General features: G+C 38.3%; 2 protein-coding genes across 6 annotated transcripts; both read left to right on the top strand.

Annotated features, from left to right (window-relative positions):
* Window positions 1-1175: 1175 nt before the first annotated feature.
* On the top strand, window positions 1176-5330 carry LOC133725617 (uncharacterized). Of its 2 annotated transcripts, none has more exons than XM_062152952.1 (9): window positions 1176-1537; window positions 2063-2269; window positions 2421-2523; window positions 2855-2934; window positions 3045-3122; window positions 3672-3763; window positions 4266-4380; window positions 4774-4899; window positions 4993-5330. In XM_062152952.1, exons 1-9 carry the CDS (start codon window positions 1292-1294, stop codon window positions 5101-5103), a joined length of 1158 nt encoding a protein of 385 aa, XP_062008936.1. In that variant the 5' UTR covers window positions 1176-1291; the 3' UTR covers window positions 5104-5330. The 2 variants fall into 2 exon arrangements, with proteins under 2 accessions (XP_062008936.1, XP_062008937.1); XM_062152953.1 differs by having other exon boundaries at window positions 1178-1537; window positions 4269-4380.
* A 345-nt stretch (window positions 5331-5675) lies between these two features.
* On the top strand, window positions 5676-13089 carry LOC133725616 (F-box/kelch-repeat protein At1g51550). Of its 4 annotated transcripts, XM_062152951.1 has the most exons (6): window positions 5676-5939; window positions 6027-6253; window positions 6342-6426; window positions 6504-6735; window positions 9078-9893; window positions 11706-13089. In XM_062152951.1, the coding sequence occupies exons 5-6, from the start codon at window positions 9404-9406 to the stop codon at window positions 12674-12676; spliced, it is 1461 nt and encodes a 486-aa protein (XP_062008935.1). In that variant the 5' UTR covers window positions 5676-5939; window positions 6027-6253; window positions 6342-6426; window positions 6504-6735; window positions 9078-9403; the 3' UTR covers window positions 12677-13089. The 4 variants fall into 4 exon arrangements, with proteins under 4 accessions (XP_062008935.1, XP_062008932.1, XP_062008934.1 ...); XM_062152948.1 differs by having other exon boundaries at window positions 6342-6735; XM_062152950.1 differs by having other exon boundaries at window positions 6027-6426.
* Window positions 13090-13253: the final 164 nt, after the last annotated feature.

Raw genomic sequence — 13253 nt, 5'->3', positions numbered from 1 at the left:
GATGAAAGTACACTGGAAATAAAAAATTTCCTAGAATATCAAAGGAACATATTGCAAAAAGAATATATATATATATATATATAGCATGTTAAAACAAACAGGTATGAACTTGAGCATGTCAAATGGGTTTACATACTTTCCGGCTGGGGTGTACCAGCTGCGAAAATACTCTGGCAGGCACCAAAATCCTCATAATCATACTGCACAAACATAACTGACATTGGTCACAGCCTCATTCCTGATGGAACTTAATCATAGCAACAAAAAATGTCAATAAGGAACCCTGGAAATTATTAGCAACTATCTATTAGAAGAAAATGTAAGACTTGAAAAAGATCAAAATGTCTCTTCATGCCGGAAAATGAGAAAATTGACCTCTATCGATTGGAAAGATATCGTGACAAGTGAAAGAGAAGGAGAATGAAAGCATATTAGGCCGAAAAGAGGGGACAAATATCATGATAATGTGACTTGCCATTTCTGTTGAAAGTTGTCCTATTACATATTTCCCTTCCACTTTGCAAGTACAGTCTGTTTCAAAACATGCTGAATTGTGCAAGTTTGTACATATAAAATCAAGTAATGCAATGTCGAGTAACAGACATCTTCAAGGATCCCTATATCAAAAGCATCGAGTTAAATCTATCCGGCCAGTAGAGTAATGTAAAGCTAATATGGATTAAGAACAATGAGCACTTCATTGCACTCATGGAAAAGTTGAATATCTTTTCTCGAGCATCTTCAAACGACACGACACGCCAAGAAAAGGGTAGGGCAATGCCGTAGCTATATGCGATGACATGCCATTGATCCTGCCAAACTTTATCTGCACAACACAATTTCAAATAGCATTTACGAGGGACTAAATAGACTAGCGTAAATGTCATCAAACATGCCACCTAACAACCCCTTAACTCATGTTATGGCCAACCGACGTAACTTCCGTTGTCAAAACCTATCATAAGACTATTAATTATATATCAACTAAATTTGGTCGGCAAAACCTACCATAAATCAATTGAAAATAAACGGATACCCACTTTGGTTATAAATATATGAAAGTTTTTTGTTTTGTTTTTCGAATGATAAATATATAAACAAAAAAGTTAATGAAAAAGGTTTTTAGGTTTTTAATTGATTTCTTATATTTTTCGAAAGTAAAGGCGCACAGAATCTTAGACACTGTTCTCATCGCCACCCCTAGCCTTGACAAACAAAAAAAAGTAGAAATCTTTTGCAAGACTTGGGACTAAAGTCGCTTTCTTTCTGGTTTCTCTCTACCACTCAATCCATGGAAGCCCTGGCAAGCTCTGTGTTCATACCCGAGACGTTTCCACTTCATAACAACAACAACAACCCAGTTACTTCAATCAGAACACCCAATAACCGAACTGGGTCTCTCAAAATCGGCCAAAGCTGCCATTTTGTCGGCCTCCGTGCTCAAGCTCTCTCCGGCGAGGCTTCTGGGTCCGGCGAGAATGAAGATGCAAGGCCTCTCAGTAGTGGCTTTGGCTTAGATAGTCTCTCTTTGTCTCAGGTGTGATTGTTTGTCTTCCAATTGTGTATCTATGTGTTTTGCTCTATTTGTTTCATAGGTAAGTACGATTTTAATGTTGATATTGCTCTGTTAGTTTTGGATAGGTTATGTTACTGATGCTTAAATTTAGAGAGCAAAAGCAAACAAAACTGGCCTAGATGCTTAAATGTAATCAGAGATATTCCGACGACTAGTGACACACCAAATTCTCCCGCAATAGCCAGACAATCTCTCTCTAGAGTGAGAGCTTTTCATGTAGAGCAATTAGTTGATTCCACAATGGCTGCAACTTTGAAATTGCAATTAGTTGATTTTTAGCAGCTAACAGAGCTTTAAACTGTTTTGACTATTAGAGAATTGTACCCGTTGTGTGGAATAATGAACATGTGGAAGAACATTCGTGGGAAGTTTGATTCTGATCATATTCTGCTTCTATTTGCTTGTTATTATGTGTACTAGGTAGTAATGTGTGGATGCATCAAATGGCTACTTCAGAGTTTTAATGACCTGTATTTTGTGATGAAGGGTAATTTAAATCACCGTGAAAGTGGTGAGAAGGATGTGGATGAGGCATTTAATGTAGACAGTTCTCTTACATCCCATTCTGCAAATGGAGCAGGAGGAACAAGAGCTGGGCTCTTTAGGACTCCAATTTCTGGCGGGGTGCAGAGTGCAACTTCAGCTCATGGTTTACCTCGTCCGTCCCTAGCTGTACGCAATCTTATGGAGCAGGTAATGTCATTTCCTGTTGCTCTTCTATTCCTTTTTACTTTTTCATTTTGAAGGCTCGATCATTTCTTTTCACCTGAACAAAATTAATGAGGTAGTTGCTTATTATTATGTAAGCTACCAGTACTGAGTACAACTTGCTTCCTAATTTAAGGCCAGATTTGCTCATTTGTGCACTGTGATGTCACGCATGCACCATCGACGAGAAGGATATCCATTTGGTTCGCTGGTTGATTTTGCACCTGATTCAATGGGCCGTAAGTTCTTGAATTTTATACATTTAATTAAACAGTTTATAGTCCTTTGTCAGTAAAAAGGAAGTGCATGTGAAGTTCAGGTGGTCTACAAACAGATCAGGGGGAACTATTGAGCATTATTTTGACCATCTACTTTTGTTTATTCAACTTAATACAACACATTATTTAGAGCTGTCTTTATAATAGAGTGTTTTGTCTTTGTTTGAGTTGGTGGAAGTTTCAGTCTGTAATCCATTTTCTGGTTTGAAGTCTGTAATTCTCTATATTATACCATCTTGTTCATCTCTATGATGGACCTCTGAATCACCAATATATTATTCATGATATGCAGATCCTATCTTTTCGTTTTCCCCATTGGCCATCCACACACGGAATTTGTTGGCTGATCCAAGATGCACGCTTGTTGTGCAGGTTAGTAATTTGATATATATATATATATATATATATATATATATATATATTGTTGAGGTATTAGGCTCTTTGTTCTCCATTTGATTTTTGTTAAGTGTTTCCTTTTCTAGATTCCTGGATGGAGCGGCTTGTCAAATGCAAGGGTAACCATTTTTGGTGATGTCTACCCACTTCCAGAGGATCAGCAGGTAAAATTTTAATTCAAAAGGCAAGGACGTACTAGGGTTGTATGGCGATTTAGCATTCTTTTGTTTCCCTTATCCCTACTGGTTATGTGGAATATGAAACTTTCCCTATGCTTGTTTTGTCCCTGCATGGGGCTCTCATTGTATGTTGGCATATATCTCAAAGGAATATGTCACTTTCCTTATGCTTGTTTTGGCCCTGTATGGAGCTCTCATTGTAGGCATAAATGGCATCTTAATGAAGAGTGTAATCTACTCTGTCCTATCTAGAAAATTAGCATGGTAGATAGTAATTAAAATCAGACATTTGTTTAGTTAAGCTCAGGGTTGGGTTACTTAATTTGTTAGTAGAATCGACTGTATTGTTGGCTGGCAAGCTGGGCCTATGAATCTGGTCATCGATAGTCTGAGTTGCAAGAACAAGTTTGATCTTGCAGCTGTTGCTACTGCATATTTAGCTTATATGTGTATGCTCTACAATAGATAATGCATATCTAGACAATAGAGGCTTATTTATGGTGGTAGATTCATCAGATCTTGTTGTGTTTGTAGGAATGGGCTCATAAGCAATACATAGCAAAACATCAACAGGGGCCTTCTCAGCAATGGGGAAATTTCTACTACTTCAGGATGCAGAACATAAGGTTGGTTTTTGTTCTAGTAATTGTCAAATTGGTTGTATGTGGTTGTTTTTTTTTACCTGACAATGCCTATTTTTTTATTAGAATAGTTTTATTGTGTTTCGGGGTTCTTTCCTTCTACCACCGAGTGCTAAGCTCCTTTGACTATTCAGTTGGAGTTTATAACATCTGATATTTCAATATTTCTTGACAAAAAAAAAAGTTAAATAAATAACGTAGGACCAGAAACCTTTTGTGGGCTTCTAAAAGAAAGATCAAGAATGATCCTAATTGTAAGAGGTCCTGTTTACTATTTACCAAATGTATAGTTGTTTGTTCATTTTTGAAGTCTGCAGTGTTGAAGCAGATCTCCATTGTTAATTCTTTTGTGTTTTTGTGTTTTTGTGTTTTTGTGTTTTTGTGTTTTTGTGTTTTTGTGTTTGTGGAAACAATTAATTGTAACAACTAACAACTAGTAAATGCATTGCTTGGCATGCTGGATCTTATATTGTTTATTTCATACTAGCAGTGACATTTATTTCATTGGTGGCTTTGGGACTGTCGCTTGGGTTGATGTGAAAGAATACGAGGCCCTTCAGCCTGATAAGATTGCAGTTGATGGAGGGGAGCAAAACCTGAAGGTGAATGCTTTGTCTTCCTGCTTAGAGAGAAAGTTGAGCTTTTTGATATTTTTTATTACTTCTAGTGATATTAATTTGAAGTATCTTTACAAAGAATGAGTTTAAATTGAAAGACCAAGAAGGGCTTCAAATTGATTTGCATGTTAGGGTGCAAAGGATTTTTCTTTCTTGCTTCATATATTCTCTCAAAAGATCTTGGTCAACTGAAAGCATGCTGGTCTTTTGCTTGTTCTCTCTGTGCCATCTTGAAGTATTCTTATATGGAGTCTTTAATATGAAATTTGCTTTCCACTTGTGGGTTTCACATATCGCTTCTGTTCAAAAAGATTTGGTGCTTTCTTTCTATCTTTTCTTCCCTTGGCAGCTGGGACTTAAATCAGTTTATGCTTACAGGAACTTAATGCAATCTTTTCGAAGCCCCTAAAAGAGCTACTGTCCCTTGAATCTGAGGTGGATGATGCTGCTTTCATCTCTATAGACAGCAAAGGGACTGATATTCGGGTCCGTCAGGGAGCACAGGTAGTTGGCTAAAGTAGCAACTTTTTAAATATCAGATATTAGCCTATTCTTGTACTCAATATCTAAGATTAGCATCTCTTTTTATTTTTGCAGTTCAACATTCAGAGGCTATCATTTGAAGAAGGCCATTCTGTCGAGACATTAGAGGAAGCCAAGGCTGCTCTCAGAAAACTTATAAACAAAGGCCGAGTGCATAGTTTGTAGAAACGAAGATGGGGACTGCTTATGGTGCATTTGTTTTCCGTCTTTCTCAGTGAACTGATGAACCTGGATGGTGACTAGAAAATGAGTCGCTCTCCTTTGAAATTTGAGAGAAATAACCACATCCGTTTTCATCAACATATTTATGTTCTTAACCTATAGGATTGAGTTGTAATAGAATTGATGTGCAACGTTATATTAGTTTGGAATGCACAGAAATGTGTTGCTCGTGCTTGTGCGCAAATGAAACCTTCCAAGTTGTATGCACTCGAAGTCATCAAGTTGGAGACTGTTGATGCAACATGGGAGTCTCAATGACGAGGGCTCGAAGAAGAGTAACACACATTTCTTTCTAGCAATAAAAATAGGGAAAACAATGCAAACAGTACCCGACCTTTGGCCCATTAGTAACTTTAGTACCTGACAAAAAAAAAATATCACTTTGGTGCCTGAAGTTCAGACTCCGACCCAATATTGGTACCTAAAACACTGTTGGCCATTACGGCGTTAGCCATGTGACAAATTTTGAGGGGTATTCTCGTCCCTTCACTCAATCTCTTCTTCTTCTCTCACTTTCTTCGTCTTCTGCTTACTCCCAACTCTCCTTGTTTCTCTCAATCTCTTCTTCTTCCTCAAGCTCAGATTTCTAATCCAGCCACCCACACCATGCCAATCATATCTGGCCTCACAATCCACCATTCTCCGTCGCCGTCGCCATAACCCTCGCTCAAACTTCACCCGAAACAAGGCTGAGAGAGAAAGAAAGAGGTTCGTACTTGGCGGCCATAGAAGGAGTTCGAATCTGAAATCGGACGAGTTTGGGTCTGTGGTAGAGCCAGGTACTACCCATTGCTTCACCTTCATTCCCCAATTTCATCGTCCCTCTTTTCAACTCTTAATGCTCAATCTCCCATTGCAATTCACAGTCCTTTGCCAGAAACATATGACGAATTTGTGGTGGAAGAGAAGGAAGAAGAAGACTTTTCTTGCTATTTTGAACAAATAGCTTCCTCTCCTCATCGCCGACGTCTTTCTGGGGTCAGATCGTCCAGCCGGCAACTCAGGAAAAGGAATTGAAGTCGGAAAGCTTTGTGTTTTCGACGAATTTCGGTTGTTCTTTGACGAATTTCGGTGACTGATTGGGATGCATGAGGTATAGAAATCACTCTCCTCTTCCCACTTCACGCTCTACATGATGGGTATCACTGGTTTTTGAATTCGATCAAGTTTTGATTAACTAGGTTTTGGTTGGTTTCGGGGTCTGACACAAGTACCATCACCGGTAGCTTTTCTGGCTTCATCGCTTCACCGTTGACGGTGTGTGAGGTATAAAACTCGATCTTCTTTTGATACTCTATGTGTTGGTGTCCTTGGTTTCGATTTGTCATTGAGTTTTGATATAGTTGTTGTTTGGGGTATTGTCGGCCGAGTTTCTGGTTTGTTTCTGACGTTGATTGGCATTCTGGAGGAAGAACTGCTTGGTGATGTTCATTTTAAGAATCTGTGTAGTGGAGTACAAATCTGAGCGTGATTGGATGGTAGCAAGGTGTTGGCTTCGAAGTTAGAAAGCTTCCTGTTCAGTGATTGTGTTCGAAACTAGACACAGTAGCAATACCCATGATTAACATAATGAAGGTAAATTTCGATTCTCACACTCCATGTGTATTGCAACTGTTCTTCTCGGTGCAGAAGTGGAATGGGTTTGTGGATATATGATTATTGTTGGCTCTATTGTATTTTGATTGATTATGCTGGAAAATGAGATTGGCATGTTGATTAGCTGCTATACTGAGAACCGAAAAATATGAAAATTGGGTTCTTGTTATAATCTTGGATTAAGTGCGTTACTAGAAATGTGATATTAGTTGAGTTTGGTCATGAATTAGAAAAAGATAATGAAGGAAAAACATGATTGGGTGCCCTTGTATTCTGCGCTTTGATATTCAACAGTTGGGAGGAAGAAGAAGATGAAGAAAGCAAGAGGAAGAAGAAGAGATTGAGTGAAGGGACGAGAATACCCCTAAAAGTTTGCCACATGGCTAACGCCGTAACGGCCAACAGTGTTTTAGGTATTAATATTGGGTCGGGGTCCGAACTTCAGGCACCAAAGTGATATTTTTTTTTTGTCAGGTACTAAAGTTACTAATGGGCCAAAGGTCGGGTACTTTTTGTATTTTTTTCCCATAAAAATATTCAAAACCGAACCAAATTTAATGTATCGGTTCTAATTTTTATCTCAAAAATTTCTTCAAAACTCGAAACAACTCTTCCTTCTTATAATAATCTAAATATTTCCAGAGTCACATCATATGGATATCTGTTGGAAGACTAGGATAATAGATAAGCCATGGACTATCAACATGTTGGATGTCTTTTCAATCCCCCAAATTTTAATCCATGCGAGTTCAAAACTTTGCCGGCAATTAGAGCAATGGACTGGATTCGCTTCAACTCCACGACACAATCTTGATGAGGACACTTGCTTATGGTAGCACCAAAATTCCATGTCCTTGAAATGTCTGGATTTTTAGACAGAGAGACTTGCCCATCATACTCTGGTTAATAACTACGAGCTGTTAACCACAGGCCACTCCATTATTATTCTGTTATAGCTATGAACATATACGGCCCCACATCAAAAGCCATCTGTGTCGATGAAGACAAATAGTTTCTCACAAATTTCCAAAGAGGAAATTTTTGGATGTCAAATCTAACTCTCAGAGTCCGTGAGTGTTTTTAAATTCACCGACTTTGACTGGTCCGTACGAGGTATAAAAATCAGCCTCCAAAATGGAAATGTTTTATTGTTGGCTCTAGAAATCTCATTACTATTTCTTTTGAAGAAATTGTTAAATGACTCCCATTGTAGGCTTGTTTCATATTTGTGTATGTCATGTTGATGATTTATTTTACATGTGTATTATATTTTTCTTATATAGTTTATGTGTTTAGAATGTTACAATATTCAATTGTTGGCCGAAATGGTTCAAAAATGTTGAATAACGATGAGGGATGCACTAAAATGGACTGGATTATTGCTTCAACTCCATGCAACAATCTTGATGTGGACACTTATGGTAGCACCAAAATTCCATGACGTTAAAATGTCTGGATTTTTCATGGATTCATCACCAATATGTATAGACTTGCCCATCATACTTTATTTAATAATTACGAGCTGTTAACCTCAGGCCCTCAAGCCACTCCATTATTATTCTGTTATAGCTAATGAATACACACATCAAGAGCCATTTGTGTCGATGAAGACAAATGGAATGGTTTCTCACAAATTTCCAATATAGGAAATTTTTGCATGTCAAATCTAACTCTTAGAGAGAGAGAGAGTGTGTGTGTGTTTTAAAATTCACTTAATCAGCCTCCCACATGGCATATAACACATGTCATGGTGTGAAAGGTGGAATAGTAGATAATTATCCTCTACACGCGATAAAACATATCCCCATATATGAACCTGGAGATTTCTAAGCATGTCACATGTGTGAACATGTCAAAAATGGAAATGTTTTTTTTTTTTTTTTTTTTGAGGAGAAAAATGGAAATGTTTCATAGGTGAATGATGATGAATTTGTTGGCTCTAGAAATCTCTTTATTATTTCTTTGAAGAAATTGTTAAATGACTCCTATTGTAGGCTTGTTTCATATTTGTGTTTCATATTTATATATTATGTTAATTATTTATTTTGCATGTGTATCATGATTTTCTTAATTTATGTGTTTAAAAAGTTACAATATCTAATTATTGGCCGAAATAATTCAAAAAGATTGAATGTCATCGTTTCTAAGTCTTCTTAAGCCTATACTTGCTCCAACCATTTTTGGATCATTATCCTTCTAATCTACGAATATTTCTTCTTTATTACTCGATTGTATATAACTTTGTGTTTATCTTCAGTGGCTTCGTTTTATAACTAAGCTTTTGCCGAGCATATTGACCCGATCCTTCCTTCGTTTTATAGGGAAAAGACACGAGAGAGGAGAGAAGGAAAAGAGACCCTTGATTTGTCTCCAAGATCGCGAGTCTTTTCTTGTCTTGTGACTCTGGGTGAAAGTAACTCCTAGAAACAACCGTACCGACTGAACCGTGTTTGGAGTGAATTTGAAAAGCTAAGAACTTTAGTTTGATGAACTGAAAAAAGCTAATAACTTTGACAACAAAGACAACAGGGCACTAGATGCCAACTTCTTCTCAAGATGGAAAATTTACCATCTTCTTCACCACCATCGAATCAAAACAAAACAAAACAAAACAAAACAGAAACCCATTTTACCTTTCCCTTTTGCCATGAACAATCTCCACAACAGATCAAAGAAGCCCAGTTTTGGAGCTCACTTCCAGAACAATCATAGCCAAAAAAAACAACCCACCATGGCAGAAACCAGTACCAGCAGCAGTTGCAATGGCTCTCCATTGACCCAAATAGCCCAAGACCACCTCTTCACAATCTTGCTACTCCTCCCTGTTGATTCTATTCTCAGCTTTGCCATGACTTGCAAGAAGTTTAGAGCTCTCACAGCTTCTGATACTCTGTGGGAGTACATATGCCACAGGGACTGGGGCACCAAATCAGTTGAGGCCATCAAGGCTTCAAATTCTAATCAGCAGTTGCCTTGGATGAGGATTTACAAGCAAGTTTCTGGGTTTGACTCTGTGTATTGCCATAGATTGTGTGCTGATCCAGATGCTGAGTTGGTGTCTCCAACTCCCAGGGCCTCTCATTCCCTCAATTTTGTGTCTGATTGCTTGGTTTTGTTTGGTGGTGGCTGTGAGGGAGGTCAGTCACTTAACCTCATTTAGAATTGCCCGTATCTTCTTACTTCATTTCTGAATATCTCATGATCTTGGTTTTGATGGTTGGTTCATATTGATTATAGGGTGTATAGATATCTTTGTATATGTTGCTGGACTGGCTTGAGATTTCAGTTTCTGGTTGTCAGTAGTATATTTTGCTTTCTTCTCTATGCTGAAAGTTAGTTCCTTTTTCTTTCAATCCAATCCTTAAGTAACTTTATCTTCTATTGGGATTAAGTAGATGATATGCTAGTGGAGTTCTAGCATCCCTAATCTCAGGAGTGGAACTGAACATCCTATGACATGTTTAGTTTCGAGAATAGTTAACAAAGTCGGTTCCTTCTAGTTATTTTGTGAACATATCTCTAATAGGAGTGGAACTGAACTTCCTCTATGACAAAAGTAAGTTCCTTCCAGATTTTCTTGAGCTTCAGTTTTTGGTTGTTAACAGTCCAATTCTTAGTTTGATTGTTGGTTTTAAGTAGACAAGCATCATGCTTATAGCATTCTTAAAACCATCGGAGTGGAACTGAACTTGCTAGGACATACTGATAGAGAAATTTAACAAAAGCCTCGTAAGTATATCAGCTAAATGCTTCAAAACAATTAGAATGCACACAATGAAGAGATATGACATGATAAGAAACATCCCCACCAGGCTGCTGGATGCTCGCTGAAATTGAAGAGACTGAGGACAGGAAAAACAGATCAGACACGTCCTGAAGCAGAACCATATGTGCTCCAAATGAAATTTATAATCCGATGTCTAGATAAAAGCAATACCAGCTTCTAAGTAACATATTATCAGTCATAAAGTAAATGGTCATATCTAGTGTATGCACCTAAATAGGGCATGGAGTCTTGCTGGTTTGTGCACCCCGTTCTGCTTGTTCTATATCATCTACTGGCTCTCCTAGGTTGGAGGCATGCTGGTCCATCCATAGAGATGTTGTGGGTTGTACTTGACCAAATGACTGATAGGGGTCAATTTTAGTTTCCATTCGAAGTACTTCAGACTGTAGGAGTTAAATTTATGCATTCATATAGAATGTACCATTTTGTGTAAAATGACCCTCAACATGCCAATAAAATTGCCTCATATGAGTCTTTGAGAGTAAATAGATAAACACAGGGATAGTCTGCATTCACACTAGTTGCTTTGTTACTTGGCACACAGACTGTTTTAGAACCTTGTTTCCTTCTACATTTAGCCTCATGTCCATTCTTATGCTAGTTTAGCTGACATGTTTTGGTTGACTGAGGAGATGCTTAAAGTTACAACTGTAACACAACTGTCATTCTGCAGTCTTGTTTTTTCTATCCTATAAGCAAATCAAATTGTACAAAGAATGGAAAGGAATAAGCTACAGTAGACATGTGTATTTACAAGTGTAGTAATTCTATGAACTCTCTACCTTTACTACATACACTTGAGCTCTAAACCACCTGATATAAGACTAAAAACATAGTGGTTGCGGTCTTCTTTTTTAGTCATTCAAACTTATGTGGGTAATCTATCCTTTTTGTTCACACAGCTAGAGTTTTCATCATGAATAATACTAATCTGGAATCTTTGTGGCTGAATAAAAACAGACTTCTCCTTGACAGTCGAGCTATATCAGAATAGGCCAATCTTAGAAGTATTTATTTTGTTCCGCACTTACGTTATCTGATGGAAATTTAGAAGACTAACTATTGAAAAATGAATTGTCTTCTCATTTCTTCCTAGTTTTAACATGCTTGTGTTTCTTGGTTCTGTACTTTATTTTAATATTCCATTGCTTGCTGTATTTAGGACGCCATCTAGATGACACATGGGTGGCATACATGGGTAATGATTTTCAGAGATTGCTGAAGTGGCAGAGGATCAGTTCGGGCAGTCCAAGTGGAAGATTTGGGCATACATGTGCTGTAATTGATGATTTTCTTGTTCTATTTGGAGGAATAAATGACAATGGAAACCGTCAAAACGATACATGGGTGGGGCAAGTAGCATGCCATGATAACCTTGGTATCACATTGTCCTGGAGGCTGCTTGTGGTGGGGGACAATGCACCTCCCCAGCGAGGAGCTCATGCGGCATGCTGCATTGAAGGTAGAAAGATGGTTATCCATGGAGGAATTGGGCGGTTTGGTGTGAGACTGAGTGACACATGGGTATTGGAACTCTCAGAAAACTTTCGAACTGGTACTTGGTATGAAATCGTTACTCAGCCATCTCCCCCAGCTCGCTCGGGTCACACGTTGACTTGCATTGGGGGAACCCGAACTGTTTTATTTGGAGGAAGAGGATTGGGATATGATGTGCTTCATGATCTTTGGCTCTTGGATATTTGTGAGGGTCATCCACAATGGTTACAAGTACTATACGAGTTACAAAATATTCCTGGAGGAGTTTCCCTTCCACGGGTTGGTCACTCGGCTACACTCATCTTAGGAGGTCGTTTGCTGATATGTGGAGGGGAAGACTCGTATAGACACCGGAAGAATGACTTCTGGGTTTTAGACATTACTGCAGTTCCCTCCATTACGGTGCAGCCAACTATGTTGAACTCTATGCATTTATTTGCAAAAATGTGGAAAAGATTGAAGACAAAGGGTCATATACCCAACTGCCGGTCATTTCATCGTGCCTGTGCAGATCAATCTAGGCGTTGCGTGTTTATGTTTGGCGGAATGGTGGATGGTTTACTTCAACCTGCTGACCCAGCTGGGCTGAGGTTTGATGGAGAGCTCCTCCTTGTGGAGCTTGTGCTTCAGTTATGAGGAGGATGAAAATAACTAGAGCAACGGTAAATAGTTAAATGGATGCCATTTTGTTTCACCGTTTCTTGTACATGGTGTGTCTGTTGAATTGAGACTATAAGAGCAAGTTCACCCGTTGGGTCACCAGGTCACCCACTATTCACTGCTTTTTAGTGTTAATTTCACCCTCTGGGTCACGAGCACAGTGTATTTCGTGACCCAGAGAATGAAAATATACACTAAAAAGCAGTGAATAGTAGGTGACCCGGTGACCCAACGGCTGAACTTGCTCTAAGAAAAAACAAATAACTTTTTATCATCTGACTATGGCAAAGCTGATCAATTCCAACTCCATTTGTATTTGCCATTTCCTCACCCTGTCGGTCAATATGGAACTATTATTCATATCAACTATTTGGAAATTTTGGCAACGACCCATTTAATGAATTTGTTTTTTTTTTTTAGTAACGATTATTTTTCTTATCCCACGCATTTTATGATATCAGTGATGTGAACCTTGCGGCCTCTATAATATCGATTATTCAAAATTATAGACATAAGGCTATCTCCACTCATAGGTTCAAAATCCAAATTTTAG

This window comes from Rosa rugosa, chromosome 1 (genome assembly GCF_958449725.1).
Source record: "Rosa rugosa chromosome 1, drRosRugo1.1, whole genome shotgun sequence".
NCBI classification, from domain to species: domain Eukaryota; kingdom Viridiplantae; phylum Streptophyta; class Magnoliopsida; order Rosales; family Rosaceae; genus Rosa; species Rosa rugosa.
Note: the sequence above shows the minus strand (reverse complement) of the source record. Positions and strands in the feature narration are given on the sequence as shown.

Coding starts and splice junctions, on each gene's coding strand:
- LOC133725616 (XM_062152951.1), top strand. CDS start 9,404: ATGAACAATCTCCACAACAGATCAAAGAAGCCCAGTTTTGGAGCTCAC. Junction 9,894..11,705: donor TGGTGGTGGCTGTGAGGGAG/GTCAGTCACTTA, acceptor TGCTGTATTTAG/GACGCCATCTAGATGACACA.
- LOC133725617 (XM_062152952.1), top strand. CDS start 1,292: ATGGAAGCCCTGGCAAGCTCTGTGTTCATACCCGAGACGTTTCCACTT. Junction 1,538..2,062: donor ATAGTCTCTCTTTGTCTCAG/GTGTGATTGTTT, acceptor TTTGTGATGAAG/GGTAATTTAAATCACCGTGA. Junction 2,935..3,044: donor GATGCACGCTTGTTGTGCAG/GTTAGTAATTTG, acceptor TTCCTTTTCTAG/ATTCCTGGATGGAGCGGCTT.